This window comes from Oncorhynchus kisutch, linkage group LG13 (assembly GCF_002021735.2).
Source record: "Oncorhynchus kisutch isolate 150728-3 linkage group LG13, Okis_V2, whole genome shotgun sequence".
In the NCBI taxonomy this organism is placed as follows: domain Eukaryota; kingdom Metazoa; phylum Chordata; class Actinopteri; order Salmoniformes; family Salmonidae; genus Oncorhynchus; species Oncorhynchus kisutch.
The window spans coordinates 39,779,347-39,792,440 of NC_034186.2; the positions used below are offsets into that span (position 1 = coordinate 39,779,347).

Sequence of the window (13,094 nt, forward strand, 5' to 3'; positions counted from 1 at the left end):
TAACAAAATGAATGATTGGATGCTCAGTTGACCTGTGCCTGGATACCTTTGTCTGGTTAGCCATAGAGATGACCTGTAGCACGGCCAAACCTACAAGATAAGTTGCACAGTTATATTTAACTAGCATCTGAATGTCCCACAGACAAAAATGAATTCATTTGTTTGTCTGCATCAAATAAAAAATGTCAATCACTTTTTTAATAAATCGTAAAATGTATTAGTTTCACATACGGTCATGAGGTTTGGCAACTATGCCACATAAAATTACAAATAGTTGAACAGATTTTCAATGTCCCAAAATCATGGCATCGGCTTTATGAATTGATATACAAAACAACAATTCTCGCTTTGAAAGAATGCTCAGTATTTGGGGTATTCAACTGTCAGACCAGTGCAGACTGCCATGCAGAAACAGAATCTTTTGGTACTGTCCACCGGTGGCTTGTTTTTAGAGTCTGGTCCAAGAATTGTGGTTATGCCATAATATCCGGGTGCGGTTGGATCTGCAAACTGTATTGCTGGGGGACTTAAAGGACCAGTCAGTAGGAAATATTGTGGTTTTTGGTAAAATGTTTATTTTTGGGGCAATTTGGGCAGAAATGTTGCAGATGGAGTTTCAAGTCCCTAGTGAGACGCAATGGGGAGGTACATTGTGAGAGGAAATTGTAGAATTAGGATTTATTGGGAAAGATGGGTTGATCCGTGACTGTCTGAAGGGTGGAATTGATGAGTGTTGGAAAAATTATGTACAGTATAAATGTTTGATGTCCTCCAATCAGGGGTGGGGAAGGGGTTATTTAATATTTTGTTTTTCAATTATGTTTTTCAATTTTGGTTTCATGCTGTGAGTGGTGTGTGCTGGTCCTGGTAGTTAAGAGTGCGCTCGCTTCCATGCTTTTTTTTTTTCCCGCCCTTGGAAAATCCCTTTGGGCCTGGGGCGGGGCATTGCCTTGCCGTGTGTGTGTGTGTGTGTGTGTGTGTGTGTGTGTGTGTGCGCGCACACTACCAGTTGGACACATCTACTCATTCAAGGGTTTTTATTTTTACTGTTTTCTACATTGTAGAATAATAGTGAAGATATCAGCATTATGATATAACTCATATGGAATCACTTAGTAACAAAGTGTTAAACATTTAAAAATATATTTTGAGGTTCTTCAAAGTAGCCACCCGTTGCCTTGATGACAGTGTTGCACACTCTAGGCATTGTCTCAACCAGCTCCACCTGGAATGCTTTTCCTTCACTCTGCGGTCCTCCCAAACCATCTCAATTGGGTTGAGGTCAGGTGATTTGTGGAGGCCAGGTCATCTGATGCAGCACTCACCACTCTCCTTGGTCAAATAGCCCTTACACAGCCTGGAGGTGTGTTGGGTCATTGTCCTGTTGAAAAACAAATGATACTCCCACTAAGCACAAACCAGATGGGATGGTGTATCGCTGCAGAATGCTGTGGTAGCCATGCTGGTTAAGTGTGCCTTGAATTTTAAATAAATCAGACTATGGCACCAGCAAAGCACCATCACACCACCACCTCTGTTTCACAGTGGGAACCACACATGCGGAGATCATCCGTTCACCTACTCTTGAGTCTCACAAATACACGGTGGTTGGAACCCAAAATCTCAAATTTGGACTCATCAGACCAAAGGACTGCTCGTGTTTCTTGGCCCAAGCAAGTCTCTATTGGTGTTGCAGCAATTCGACCATGAAGGCCTGATTCACGCAGTCTCTGAAGCATTTATTTGGGCTGCGTTTTCTGAGGCTGGCGAGTAATGAATTTATCATCTGCAGCAGAGATGAACTGAACTTGAGGAAACTTTCAAAGTTCTTAAAATTCTCTAGATTGACTGACCTTCATGTCTTAAAGTAATGATGGACTGTTGTTTCTCTTTGCTTATTTGAGCTGTTCTTGCCATAATGTAGAGTTTGCCCTATTTGGTAAAAGACCATTTAACAAGGCACACCTGTTAATTGAAAGGCTTTCCAGGTGACTACCTCATGAAGCTGGTTGAGAGAATGCCAAGTATGTGCAAAGTTGTCATCAAGGCAAAGGGTGGCTACTTTGAAGAATCTCAAATATACAATATTTTGATTTAACACTTATTTGGTTAATACATGATTCCATATGTATTTCATAATGTTGATGTCTTCACTATTATTCTACAATGTAGAACATAGTAAAAAATAAAGAAAAACCCTTGAATGAGTAGGTGTGTCAACTTTGGACTGGTTGAGTGTGTGGGGAGCCGGCATGCAGGCATTCTGACCCCTTGACTTTTTCAAAATTTTTGCTAAGTTACAGCCTTTTCTAAAATGGATGAAATTGATGAGGGGGGCATAAAACAATCTACACACAAAACAAAAACTTGTTATCCATTTTTTTTATAAATATTTTTGCAAATTTATTAATGTAATACTGAAATATCACATTTACATAAGTATTCAGACCCTTTACGCAGTACTTTGTTAAAGCACCTTTGGCAGAAATTACAGCCTCTCGTATTCTTGGGTATGATGCTACAAGCTTGGCACACCTGTATTTGGGGAGATCCTCCCAAGCTCTGTCAGATTGACTGGGGAGTGTTGCTGCACAGCTATTTTCAGGTTTTTCCAGGGATGTTCGATCAGGTTGAATTCTGGGCTCTGGCTGGCCCACTCAAGGACTTTCAGAGACTGGTCCCGAAGCTACTCCTGCGTTGTCTTGGCTGTGTGCTCAGGGTCGTTTTCCTGTTGGATGGGGCACCTTCGTCCCAGTCTGAGAACCTGCTCCAGAGTGCTCAGGACTTCATCAAAGATCTCTGTACTTTTCTCCATTAATCTTTCCCGCGATCCTGAATAGTCTCCCAGTCCATGCTGCTGAAAAACATCCCCACAGCATGATGCTGCCACCCATGGTGCCAGGTTTCCTCCAGACATGACGCTTGACATTCCGGAAAGAGTTCCATCTTGGTGTCATCAGACCAGAAAATCTTGTTTCTCATGGTCTGAGTCCTTTAGCTGCCTTTTGGCAAACTCCAAGCGAGGGTGTGTCCTGTGCCTTTTAGTGAGGAGTGGCTTCCGTCTGGCCACTCTACCATAAAGGCCTGATTGGTGGAGTGCTGATGAGATGGTTGTCCTTCTGGAAGGTTCTCCCATCTTGCTCTGTCAGAGTGAGCATCGGGTTCTTGGTCACCTCCCTGACCAAGGCCCTTCTCCCCCGATTGCTCGGTTTGGACGGGCAGCCAGCTCTAGGAAGTGTCTTGGTGTTTCCAAACTTCTTTCATTTAAGAATGATGGAGGCCACTGTGTTCTTGGGGACCTTCAATGCTGAATAGATTGTTTTTGCTACCATTCTTCAGATCTGTACCTCGACACAATCCTGTCTCAGAGCTCTACGGCCAATTTGTTTGACCTCATGGCTTGGTTTTTGCTCTGACATACACATCTGTGGGACCTTATATAGACAGGTGTGTGCCTTTCCAAACCATGTCCAATCAATTCAATTTACCTTTGGTGGAAACGTTGTAGAAACATCTCAAGGATGAGCAATGGAAACAGGATGCACTTGAGCTCAATTTTGAGTCTCATTGCAAAGGGTCTCAATACTTATGTAAATAAGGTATTTGTTAATTTTTGCAAATTTATTGAAAATAATCACACCTGTTTTCGCTTTATCATTATGGGGTGTTGTGTGTAGATGGCTGAGATGTTTTATTTAGTCCATTTTAGAATATGTCTCACTGTGGAAAAAGTCAATGGGTCTGAATACTTTCCCAAGGCACTGGGTGTGTGTCTTTATATATATATATATATATATTGGCCTTGTAATTTAGTGTTTTGTCATTATTCTTGTAAGTACCATTTTGGTTGTTGTTGTGTTACCGTATTGGTGCGATCACATATCAGCCTCCAGTTATAGGTTATGCAGATAAAGCCTGATTCTTAGTGTCAATGCATTTCCTATGAATGTGGAAATGTTTGTCGTAATAAGCAGCTTAGGAATCTATTGTGCATGTAGCCAAGTGGTTGTGAGGTCAGAGCCTGGCGGTGATACTGGGAAACAAATATCAGTCATTTAAACCAAGGATCTTTCTTCTGAGATGTCTGTCCGTACAATGACGATTAGCGTGTAAGGCCGTGATTAGTAAGGAGAAGTGGTAAGAGTCTGAGGTGGCCCGCTAAGGGACTGAATGGGGAACTGAGCCTTGGGCTTCTGTAGTGGAAATATACAGGGGGGCCGGCTGCCAGGGAGCGCTAGAAAAAGGAGCCAGTCAAGACAGTCAGGCGTCGTATATTAAATGTGTGTGTGTACACTCTCGCTTAACACTGTGGAATCTTAAAATCATCTCCCCCCTCCTTTCTCTTCCTCTTTCGATCTTCTACCTTTGCTTTTCCTCGCTCTGTTCCCCCAATCCCCTTGCTCTCTCTCCATCTGCTTTCTCTTAACCCCCTCTTTCTCCATTTAACAAAAAGGGGGAGGTCAGCCTTTATTTTGCTTTGCTTGGGTAGCCAAGCCGTTGAGCTACTTCCTCTTAACTGATGTGCCTCTCAACCAATCACAAAGGCTGCATAGAGGGCTGTTTGAATGTGAATGGTGCTGTGACACATTTTAGCATTCCCTCCATGGCAGAGAGGCTGAGCACAGGGGAGCGTTCCCAGGGTCTGCTAGCCTTCACCCTGGGACAACCGTTTGACAACACTAGGCACCATTCAGACCGATGGGCAGTCAATGCCAGCTGACAGTGCCTTAATTAACCTGGCCCTGTGTCAATGTGATCGCCCCCTCAGTAACACACACAACCATACATTGACACACACTAGCATGAGGATACAGTCTCCTGGGAAAGAGGAGTCCAACAGGTTCATGTTAAACCACATAATCCTGGCCATGGATGACGACATTTCAGACAGACTTTTCGTCTCCCCACTGTCAACTCCTGCGTCTACACTCTATTTGCTTCAAGTTATAGGTATTTTCATAAAGTTCCAACTCTTTTCTGTGCCCTCAAAAAATGTAGATTATTATTCTTCCAGCAGCACTCATCCTGGAGCTTAAGTTGATATAGTGAGTATTTCTGCTCATAAATTGAGCAATAGTTAAAGACTGCATAATACCCAGGCAGCCAGTCTATTGGAACAGTGGAAATGGGTCAACGGTTCACTGTAAGGAATCTTACCCCCTCTTTGAGGACCCCCTCTCCTCTAAATCTATTCAACCACCACTGTATCAAATTCAGACTGCTCCCTGTACAATGTGGCTCCTATTTAAAATGCACTGACTCAACTTCCCCTGTGGCTGCCTTTTGTTGCCTGTGTGCGTGAACAGGGCTCCCCATTCAGACTGGTGGCAGGGCTGGGTTTGTGTCCCTGGCTGGGGGGAGGCTTCTAGACCTAAGTCTCCCCATACCCACAGCAGTCTCACTGGGCTAGTGTCATCCCCTGGACTTCTGCAAGAGAGAAGGAGGGGGGGGGGGGGCAGGGATGGAAAGTGAGGAGTCGTCGTCCCCCCGTCTCTCAGCTGCTGTTTTCATTTAGTGTTGGACTCTGAGGCCGTGTGTTGTCATTCTGAGCAGACTGTTGTTGGTAACATTGGCAGCTTCTAATAGCCCCAGTATTAGCATAAGTGTAGTTATTCCTATTTCTTAACTAGACTCATTTTATGGTCCACACAGTGAACGTAACCATCTCAACCTCTCTCTCGGTCTCTTTTTCTACCAGGCGTTTGGGAATGCCAAGACGGCCCACAACAATAACTCCAGCCGTTTTGGGAAGTTCATCCAGGTCAACTACTTGGAGAGCGGGGTGGTGAGAGGGTAAGTACTGACCGTTGGCCCACACTGTGTGTTGTGATGACAGTCAATCCTCTTGTCTCTGTCTGTCTGAGTAACCCTGTAAACACACACACTACATTCCTCCTGTGTGGATGTTCCTGGGTATGTTTGTAAAACTTTATAACACACACCCACACCGTACTCTGCCCCTTCAACACGAACAACATCCTCATCAGCACACTCACACACCGGCTCTCAAAGGCAGCCACAAGGCAGTTACCGTTGAAATTCAGTAGAACTGTAATGTGACTAGCAGAAACCTCCGTGACAGCAGACAGCGGCTGTTACTTCCATCATACCATACAAGGCTAGTGAGAAGTGTATTAGTTGTCTTAGGTTGTTTCTGTTTGAAGCCTGCTGGCCCAAGTTAAAGCAGAGCCTCCTTCCTCTCTCTGCCTGCAGTCTCTCTGGTTACTGCCTGCGTCACACACTGCTCTGCTCTGTCATTTCCTCTCTAACAGAGGTGCTGCTCCCAAACGTTTCAGTGAAGATATTACAAACGCTACACCATGCCCATAGACTTTAGTTTCTTCTCCGCAATGCGTCTGTCTCCCAACGATTTTCAGAACAGAAACATATTCTAACCATTCTGATTGGCCCTTGAGACCAATGGGTTGGGCCAGAGCCAGAAAACACGTTGGTAAAGCGATGTTTTGAAAATGCGTCATTGGCTTTGATACAGTGATTGGTTAGAGATGATCCAATCACTGACTTTTTGACGTCACCTAGTTTTATTCGTCATAGTGGATGATCCAACAAAATGCTCACTTGCATGTTCCTTCTTGACAATGCAACACCAATAAGAAATGATAAAAGATAAGAATAGGAACAAAGTCATTAGCTCAGTAGAATAGAATAAAGATTTTAGCGTAAGTATAATACAAGGCACCATTTTTACAGTCCAATATTTACACTTGTATTGGGGAATGGGGGGCAGTGCATAAACTGAGCAGTATAATAAGAGTCTGGTAGCAGCAGGTGTGTGTGTGGCATGAATGTATGTCCAAGTAGATGTGTGCATGAGTGAGTGCATGTGTGCTAAGGTGAGGATAATCAGAGCAGGTGGTCAGTTCAAGTGTTCAGCAGTCTGATGGCTTGTAGAAACCAACAGGTCCTGAGACGGTTTCAGACCTCCTACTCCTATACAGTCAGCCTGCAGGAAGGGAGAGAACAGCTTGTGTATGGGGTCCTTGATGCTGCATGCCAGTGATGTACTGGGCCTTGTGTTCGTGGACCAGGCAATGATGCAAATGGTCATGGCACGGCGGTAGTATTTGGAGAGGACCCGGGGGCGGCATGCCAAATTTCGTGAAATGTCACGCAGTCGTTGGTGTACATTGTACAGCAGAGGACTGAGGACACACCCCTGGGGGGGCCCCTGTGTTAAGAGAGTGTGGAGGAGGTGTTGCGAGCCCTCTCGGCCTGTGGTCTACCCATCAGGAAGTCCAGGATCCAGTTGCAGAGGGTGGTGTCCAGACCCAGGGTTCTGAGCTTGGTGTCGAGCTTGGAGTTAATGTTGATTGCTGAACTGTAGTCAATGAAAAGCATTCTCACACAGGAGTTATTGTGTTATGGCTGTGTGAATAGTGATAGAAATGGTATTTTCCGTGAATCTGTTGGCGCTGTAGGCAAATTATTGGGTCCAGTGTGCCTAGCAGGCTGGCCTTGTGTGCCATGACTAGCCTTTTTGAAGCACTCCATAATGACCGAGGTGAGTTCGACGGGGTGATAGTCATTTGAGCATGTCACATTTATTTATTTATTTTTTCTTGGTCACTGGGAATGTGACCACTGTCAATGGTGGTGGTCTTGAAGCAGTTGGACTATAGCCTGGGACAGGTTCAAGATGTCTGAAAAGATGCCCGCCAGCCGGTCAGCACACACTGAGGGGTGATAGTCATTTGGGCATGTCACTTTTTTTTGGCCAGGGATGCCAACTGGGCCAGCGGCTATGTGAGCATTCAAGTCTTGAGTTTTCCTCACGTCAGCCTCTGAGAGCAAAAGCACCTGGTCGTCTGGAGCAGGGAGTGAGCATAGAAAGTGTTAAGTGCTTCTGAGAGGGAGCCTTCGGTGGGCACCGCACGGCTGGATTTGCCCTTGTAGTCCTTGCCATATGTGACGCGGGTCTGTGTTCTCGAACATCAATTCAAGAGTCTGTATGGTCTTTATGCGTCCCTAATGGATTTGCGAAGCTCATACCTGCTTTCCTTGTACATGTCGCGCGCCACCAAGTCATCAGGGTTCATTTTGCTGACATTGAATGCTGCAGTACGGGCTCTCACCATTGTATGGATATCTCAGTTCATCTAGGGTTTTTGGTTGTGGCATGTCCGGATTGTTGTGGGTAAAACATCAATACATTTCCTAATGAAGCCTGTGACTGACCATCTATATTCCTCAATGTAGATGGAGTCCTGGGTGGATTAATCTTTTGAACATAAATAATCTGTATTCTGAAAACAATCCTGCAGCACCACAAACGACTTCAACGATGGCAGTGTCAAACTGAAGTATGTAGCGAACATAGAGCAGCAGAATAATTTAGTTTGAGTTGTCAGGCAACCTACAACAGGGACACATTGCTTTTTATTGAATTGCTTAGCTTGAGAGGGGTCAAAGTAATTGAATATCGATGGCTGAAATGTTGCCATTGAGACTTCAGTGGCTGAGCTGTAGTAGTGCTGGTTGAGCTTGTTATGCTTGTAGTTGAGGGTCTCGGTCTGTCAGTCCGAAGCCATTGATTACAGCTAGACATTGCTGACATTCTGCTGAACAATGGCTTGCTGAGCAGCAGTGAATGGAGCAGCAGAGGAAAGCATGTACTGTAGCGTAGTGATTTAAGAGTGTTGGGCCAGTAACCGGTTCGAATCCTGATCCACGTAGGTGAAAAATCTGTGCCCTTGAGCAGGGCACTTAACCCTAATTGCTCCTGTAAGTCGTTCTTCACAAGGGCCTCTGCTAAATTATTAAAATGGAAACGCTTGTTCTATCGCTCAGCGCCGCATTAGTCTAGCTGGCTCACTGGATCTCACTAGCTTTCACTGCCTGGGATTTGGAGATTAGACTCTCACTGTGATACCTGGAGTGGCTTCTTAGTTTGAGGATCTATCCAATATCCATAGTCTGGTCTTGAACTGTGTGTCTGTATCGGTCATAGTGTGTCTGCATTGCATATGGACCTTAATGATGAAGATAATATATCATAGGCAGTAGCCCCTTAGCTTGGTTGTGGTAATGCATTAGTGCACATTCTGGCCTGGCATTGCTTTTTATTAGATCAGCTCTATAAAGAGACAGCGGGCCAGTTAGTGAAGTTTCCATGCCCAGCACTGGGCATTCTGCCTGCCTGAGCTACTAGTGTTAACCCTTGCCACTCACAGCACCTGTCATCCTGTAAACAGTTGAAAATGCCAGATTTTCTTTGAGAAGTGCCTACATTGGAACACAGTGGCTGTACGATAACAACATGCTATACATGTCAGAGCTCAGGTTTTCCGCTCCACAGCGCTGTATGGGTTTTGACTAACGGACGTTATAAACTTGAGCACCGCACGCGTAACAGATGCCACAAATGAGGAAAAGGCCTGCTACTTGCGCTACTTTTCCTCATTTGTTAACCGAGTGTGGGGAAATACTCTACGTCGAGAGGAGTCTGTTCCGAAAGATGAGACGTTGAAGATTATAATGAATACCGCTTGATGTCGTACAAGCAAAACCACACACCTAAAAGTCCGAATGTGTACTTCTCATTTCCATGTTTTGAAAACTCATGTCATTTACAGTATCAACCTTGATGATCACTGTTTGCTCCACAGTTGCGAGGATGACATGCATTATAGCCTGGGTTGTCCTGAACACAATGAGCCTGTGTTTGTTTGTATTGTGCAGAAAAGTAGCCGTGGAACACGCACGTGAATGCACTCACGACTCCATTCTGTGCGGACCAAAATTTACAATCGGTCTGAAGTGCCTTTTTGAAAGCATAACACTAAGATCGTATTTTATAACTTAGCTAGCCATGATGCCCACCGGACCCAGATTGAGATTTATAATTAAATGTTTTTTGGATTGCGTAAACAACGACAGTAATTGTGTGCCGGTGGGGACGCAGGGCTGTGTTCCAAACAAAACTGTGCTTGTTTCACTTCCTCAATGGCAAAGCTAGAAGAGCTAAAAGCACCTTATAGTTGAAGGCTCTCTCCTTGAATCATAACTGTACTGAAATGACTTAGGAACTGTGCCCAGTTTGGAGAGGTGTGTGGCCACTTGGAGACACTAATTAGACCTCACTCAAACGCTAGTTTTTTAAATGATCTTGTACCACCTACCTCAATTTCAATGACTACTCTTATGTTATACTGACAAATGCTGTGAAAAGTACAGGATATGAAAAAATGCACAAAATCAAGTGTAATACTTTAGATTCAGTCTTGTCAGGTGAACTGTTGGTCTGATCATTTTCCCCATCAAGTGTTTCCCTTTCAATTGGTACCATGGTATGTATGCTTTTTATAGTTATTCTGCTAGAAACATTTAAATTTGGCCCTATCCATGTAGGCCAATTTCCACGAATGTAAGGGGTTAATATACACACACCACTCAGCCATCGCCCTGACACTCTATTTTTAGTTTGTCAATAAACAGGAAGATTAGCTTAATGTTTTCCATATGCCTGAAATTTTAATTAGAGCAGTTTCAAACTCTTGCTCGTAGTGGCTATTTTGATGCACGTTAACATGACCATGCCACTATGCACCCCGCTAAGGCTGTCCATATCTGGACTCTTTGTTCAAGTCTTTATTGTTCCACTGACCATCTGCCTTTGCTTCCCCTCCTCCTCAGTCACTACCATCCCGCTTTTACGACCCTTACACATGAACTCGCCCGTGCACGCACGTACACACGAACACGAGACACAGAGCCAAGTGAAAGGACCAGACTAACTCCAGTGTGACTTGATTGATGTTTTCATTCTCTCTCCCCTCTCCCCTTTCACCTCGCCCCTCTCCTCTCTCTCTCATTCTCAGGGCAATCGTGGAGAAGTATCTCCTGGAGAAGTCTCGCCTGGTCTCCAGAGAAAAGAATGAGAGGTAAAGGGCAACAGCAGGGGTCATGATCTTTGACCCCTATTGACCTGTGGAGGCCCTCTGTACAAACAGAGGGACGATCCCCTGGGTGCCTTTTTCATATTCAGTTAACATGCCATGTCCAAGGGTGACTTTCGGGCCTAGACACAGAGCTAACTTTTTACCCAGCCAGAATATGTGCCAAAGAGTTTCATCAATATGTGAACTGACTATTTTTTTGAGGAATAAAATGAAATGTATAATTTATTTACCCGTGACTAGCACCGTAGTGGGGCGGCAGCGTAGCCTAGTGGTTAGAGCGTTGGACTAGTAACCGAAAGGTTGCAAGTTCGGATCCCCGAGCTGACAAGTTACTAATCTGTCGTTCTGCCCCCTGAACAGGCAGTTAACCCACTGTTCCTGGGCCGTCATTGAAAATAAGAATTTGATCATAACTGACTTGCCTAGTTAGATAGAGGTAAATTAAAAAGTGCTACTATTTCTACTACAAATGCTTTGGTTGGGGTTGGTATAGCCTATAAACAGAATGAACCCTTGTTCTCACTAGATGTGTCTGAGTTATAGTATTACAGGAGTTGTAGTATTATACTACTCATGTTACTCATATGCCAACACGTCTGTTGAAATGAGCTTCTGTTTTGATCACGTCTGCCTGTATCTGTGATGTCAGCGAGACTCAGTAGTAAACATGGAAACTCATTATGCCCGTGTGGTTTTACAACAATGCAAGCTGACCGGCCGCCTGATGGCAGGACTGGAACAACTGATAGCAGCATTCCCGCTCATTACTAGGCTTGCACCTTAGACACAGAGTCAATGTTGGGTGGTGGAAACTAATACTACCGCAGTGTTGACTTCTGAGTGCTAGGAACACAAGTGTTTCGCTACACCCACAGTGACATCTGCTAATTATGTGTATGTGTACCAAATAAAAAGTGATTTATTTTTCAATATAAGAAGCACGTTTTTTTAAATTAAATGATTTATTTATTGCCACCTTAAAATATATCACCTTCACCAAATAACGAAAGCAAACAAATAATAAAAGCCGAAAACCACACTATCCACACACAAAACAAATGTTACTGAACGCACTAAACATGGTTTTGTGTACCTGTAGGAACTACCATGTGTTTTACTATCTACTGGTGGGAGCGTCCGAGGAGGAGCGCAGGGATTTCAAACTCCTGCAGCCTGAAGATTACCTCTACCTCAAGCAGGTACCCCACACACACACACACACACACACACACACACACACACACAGGTTGGTGGTACCTTCATTTGGGAGGACGGGCAAGTGGTAATGGCTGGAGTGGAAAGGTATCAACATCAAACACATGGTTTCCATGTGTTTGATGCCATTCCATTTGCTCCGTTCCAGACATTATGAGCCATCCTCCCCTCAGCAATGACACACACACACACTGGTTTTACGTAGTTACACTACACTAGTAATGTTTTTCTTAGCACAGTACATGTATTTCTCTACCTCAAGCAGTATATATCCAGTTACTGTATACACCACTAAATCTAGAGCCACATCCCCATTAGTTAGTTCCCTAGGTACTGATCTGATTTTCTGCTGTGTTCTCTTCTGTACAGTACCTTTTTATTATCGTCCCTTAACTACATTCAGAAGTTTACATACAATTAGGTTGGAGGCATTAAAACTTGTTTTTGTACCACTCCACAAATGTCTTAACATACGATAGTTTTGACAAGTCGGTTAGGACATCTACTCTACTCTAGACCTCCAAGTCTGGTTCATCCTTGGGCGCAATTTCCAAATGCCTGAAGGTACCACGCTCATCTGTACAAACAATAGTACGCAAGTATAAACACCATGGGACCACGCAACCGTCATCCTGCTCAGGAAGGAGAAGCGTTCTGTCTCCTAGAGATTAACTTACTTTGGTGCGAAAAGTGCAAATCAATCCTAGAAGAACAGCAAAGGACCTTGTGACGATGCTGGAGGAAACGGGTACAAAATTATCTATATCCACAGTAAAACGAGTACTATATCGACAACCTGAAAGGCAGCTCAGCAAGGAAGAAGCCATTGCTCCAAAACTACCATAAAAAAGCCAGACTACAGTTTGCAACTGCACATGGGGACAAAGATCGTACCTTTTGGAGAAATGTCCTCTGGTCTGATGAAACAAAAATGGAACTGTTTGGCCATAATGACCATTG

At 44.2% G+C, this 13,094-nt stretch overlaps 1 protein-coding gene across 11 annotated transcripts in view; it reads left to right on the top strand.

The window, feature by feature from the left end:
• LOC109902410 (unconventional myosin-IXb) overlaps positions 1 to 13,094 on the top strand; it is a 99,338-nt gene that overhangs the window by 55,995 nt on the left and 30,249 nt on the right. For all 11 annotated transcript variants that reach the window (XR_004202398.1, XM_031786232.1, XM_031786234.1 and 8 more), the window contains exons 3-5: positions 5,699 to 5,793; positions 10,839 to 10,901; positions 12,019 to 12,118. Coding sequence is in view for 10 of the 11 variants with exons in the window: in XM_031786232.1 (XP_031642092.1) it covers positions 5,699 to 5,793; positions 10,839 to 10,901; positions 12,019 to 12,118 (258 nt within the window). In the remaining variant the exon portion in view is untranslated. The remainder of the gene's footprint in view (positions 1 to 5,698; positions 5,794 to 10,838; positions 10,902 to 12,018; positions 12,119 to 13,094) is intronic.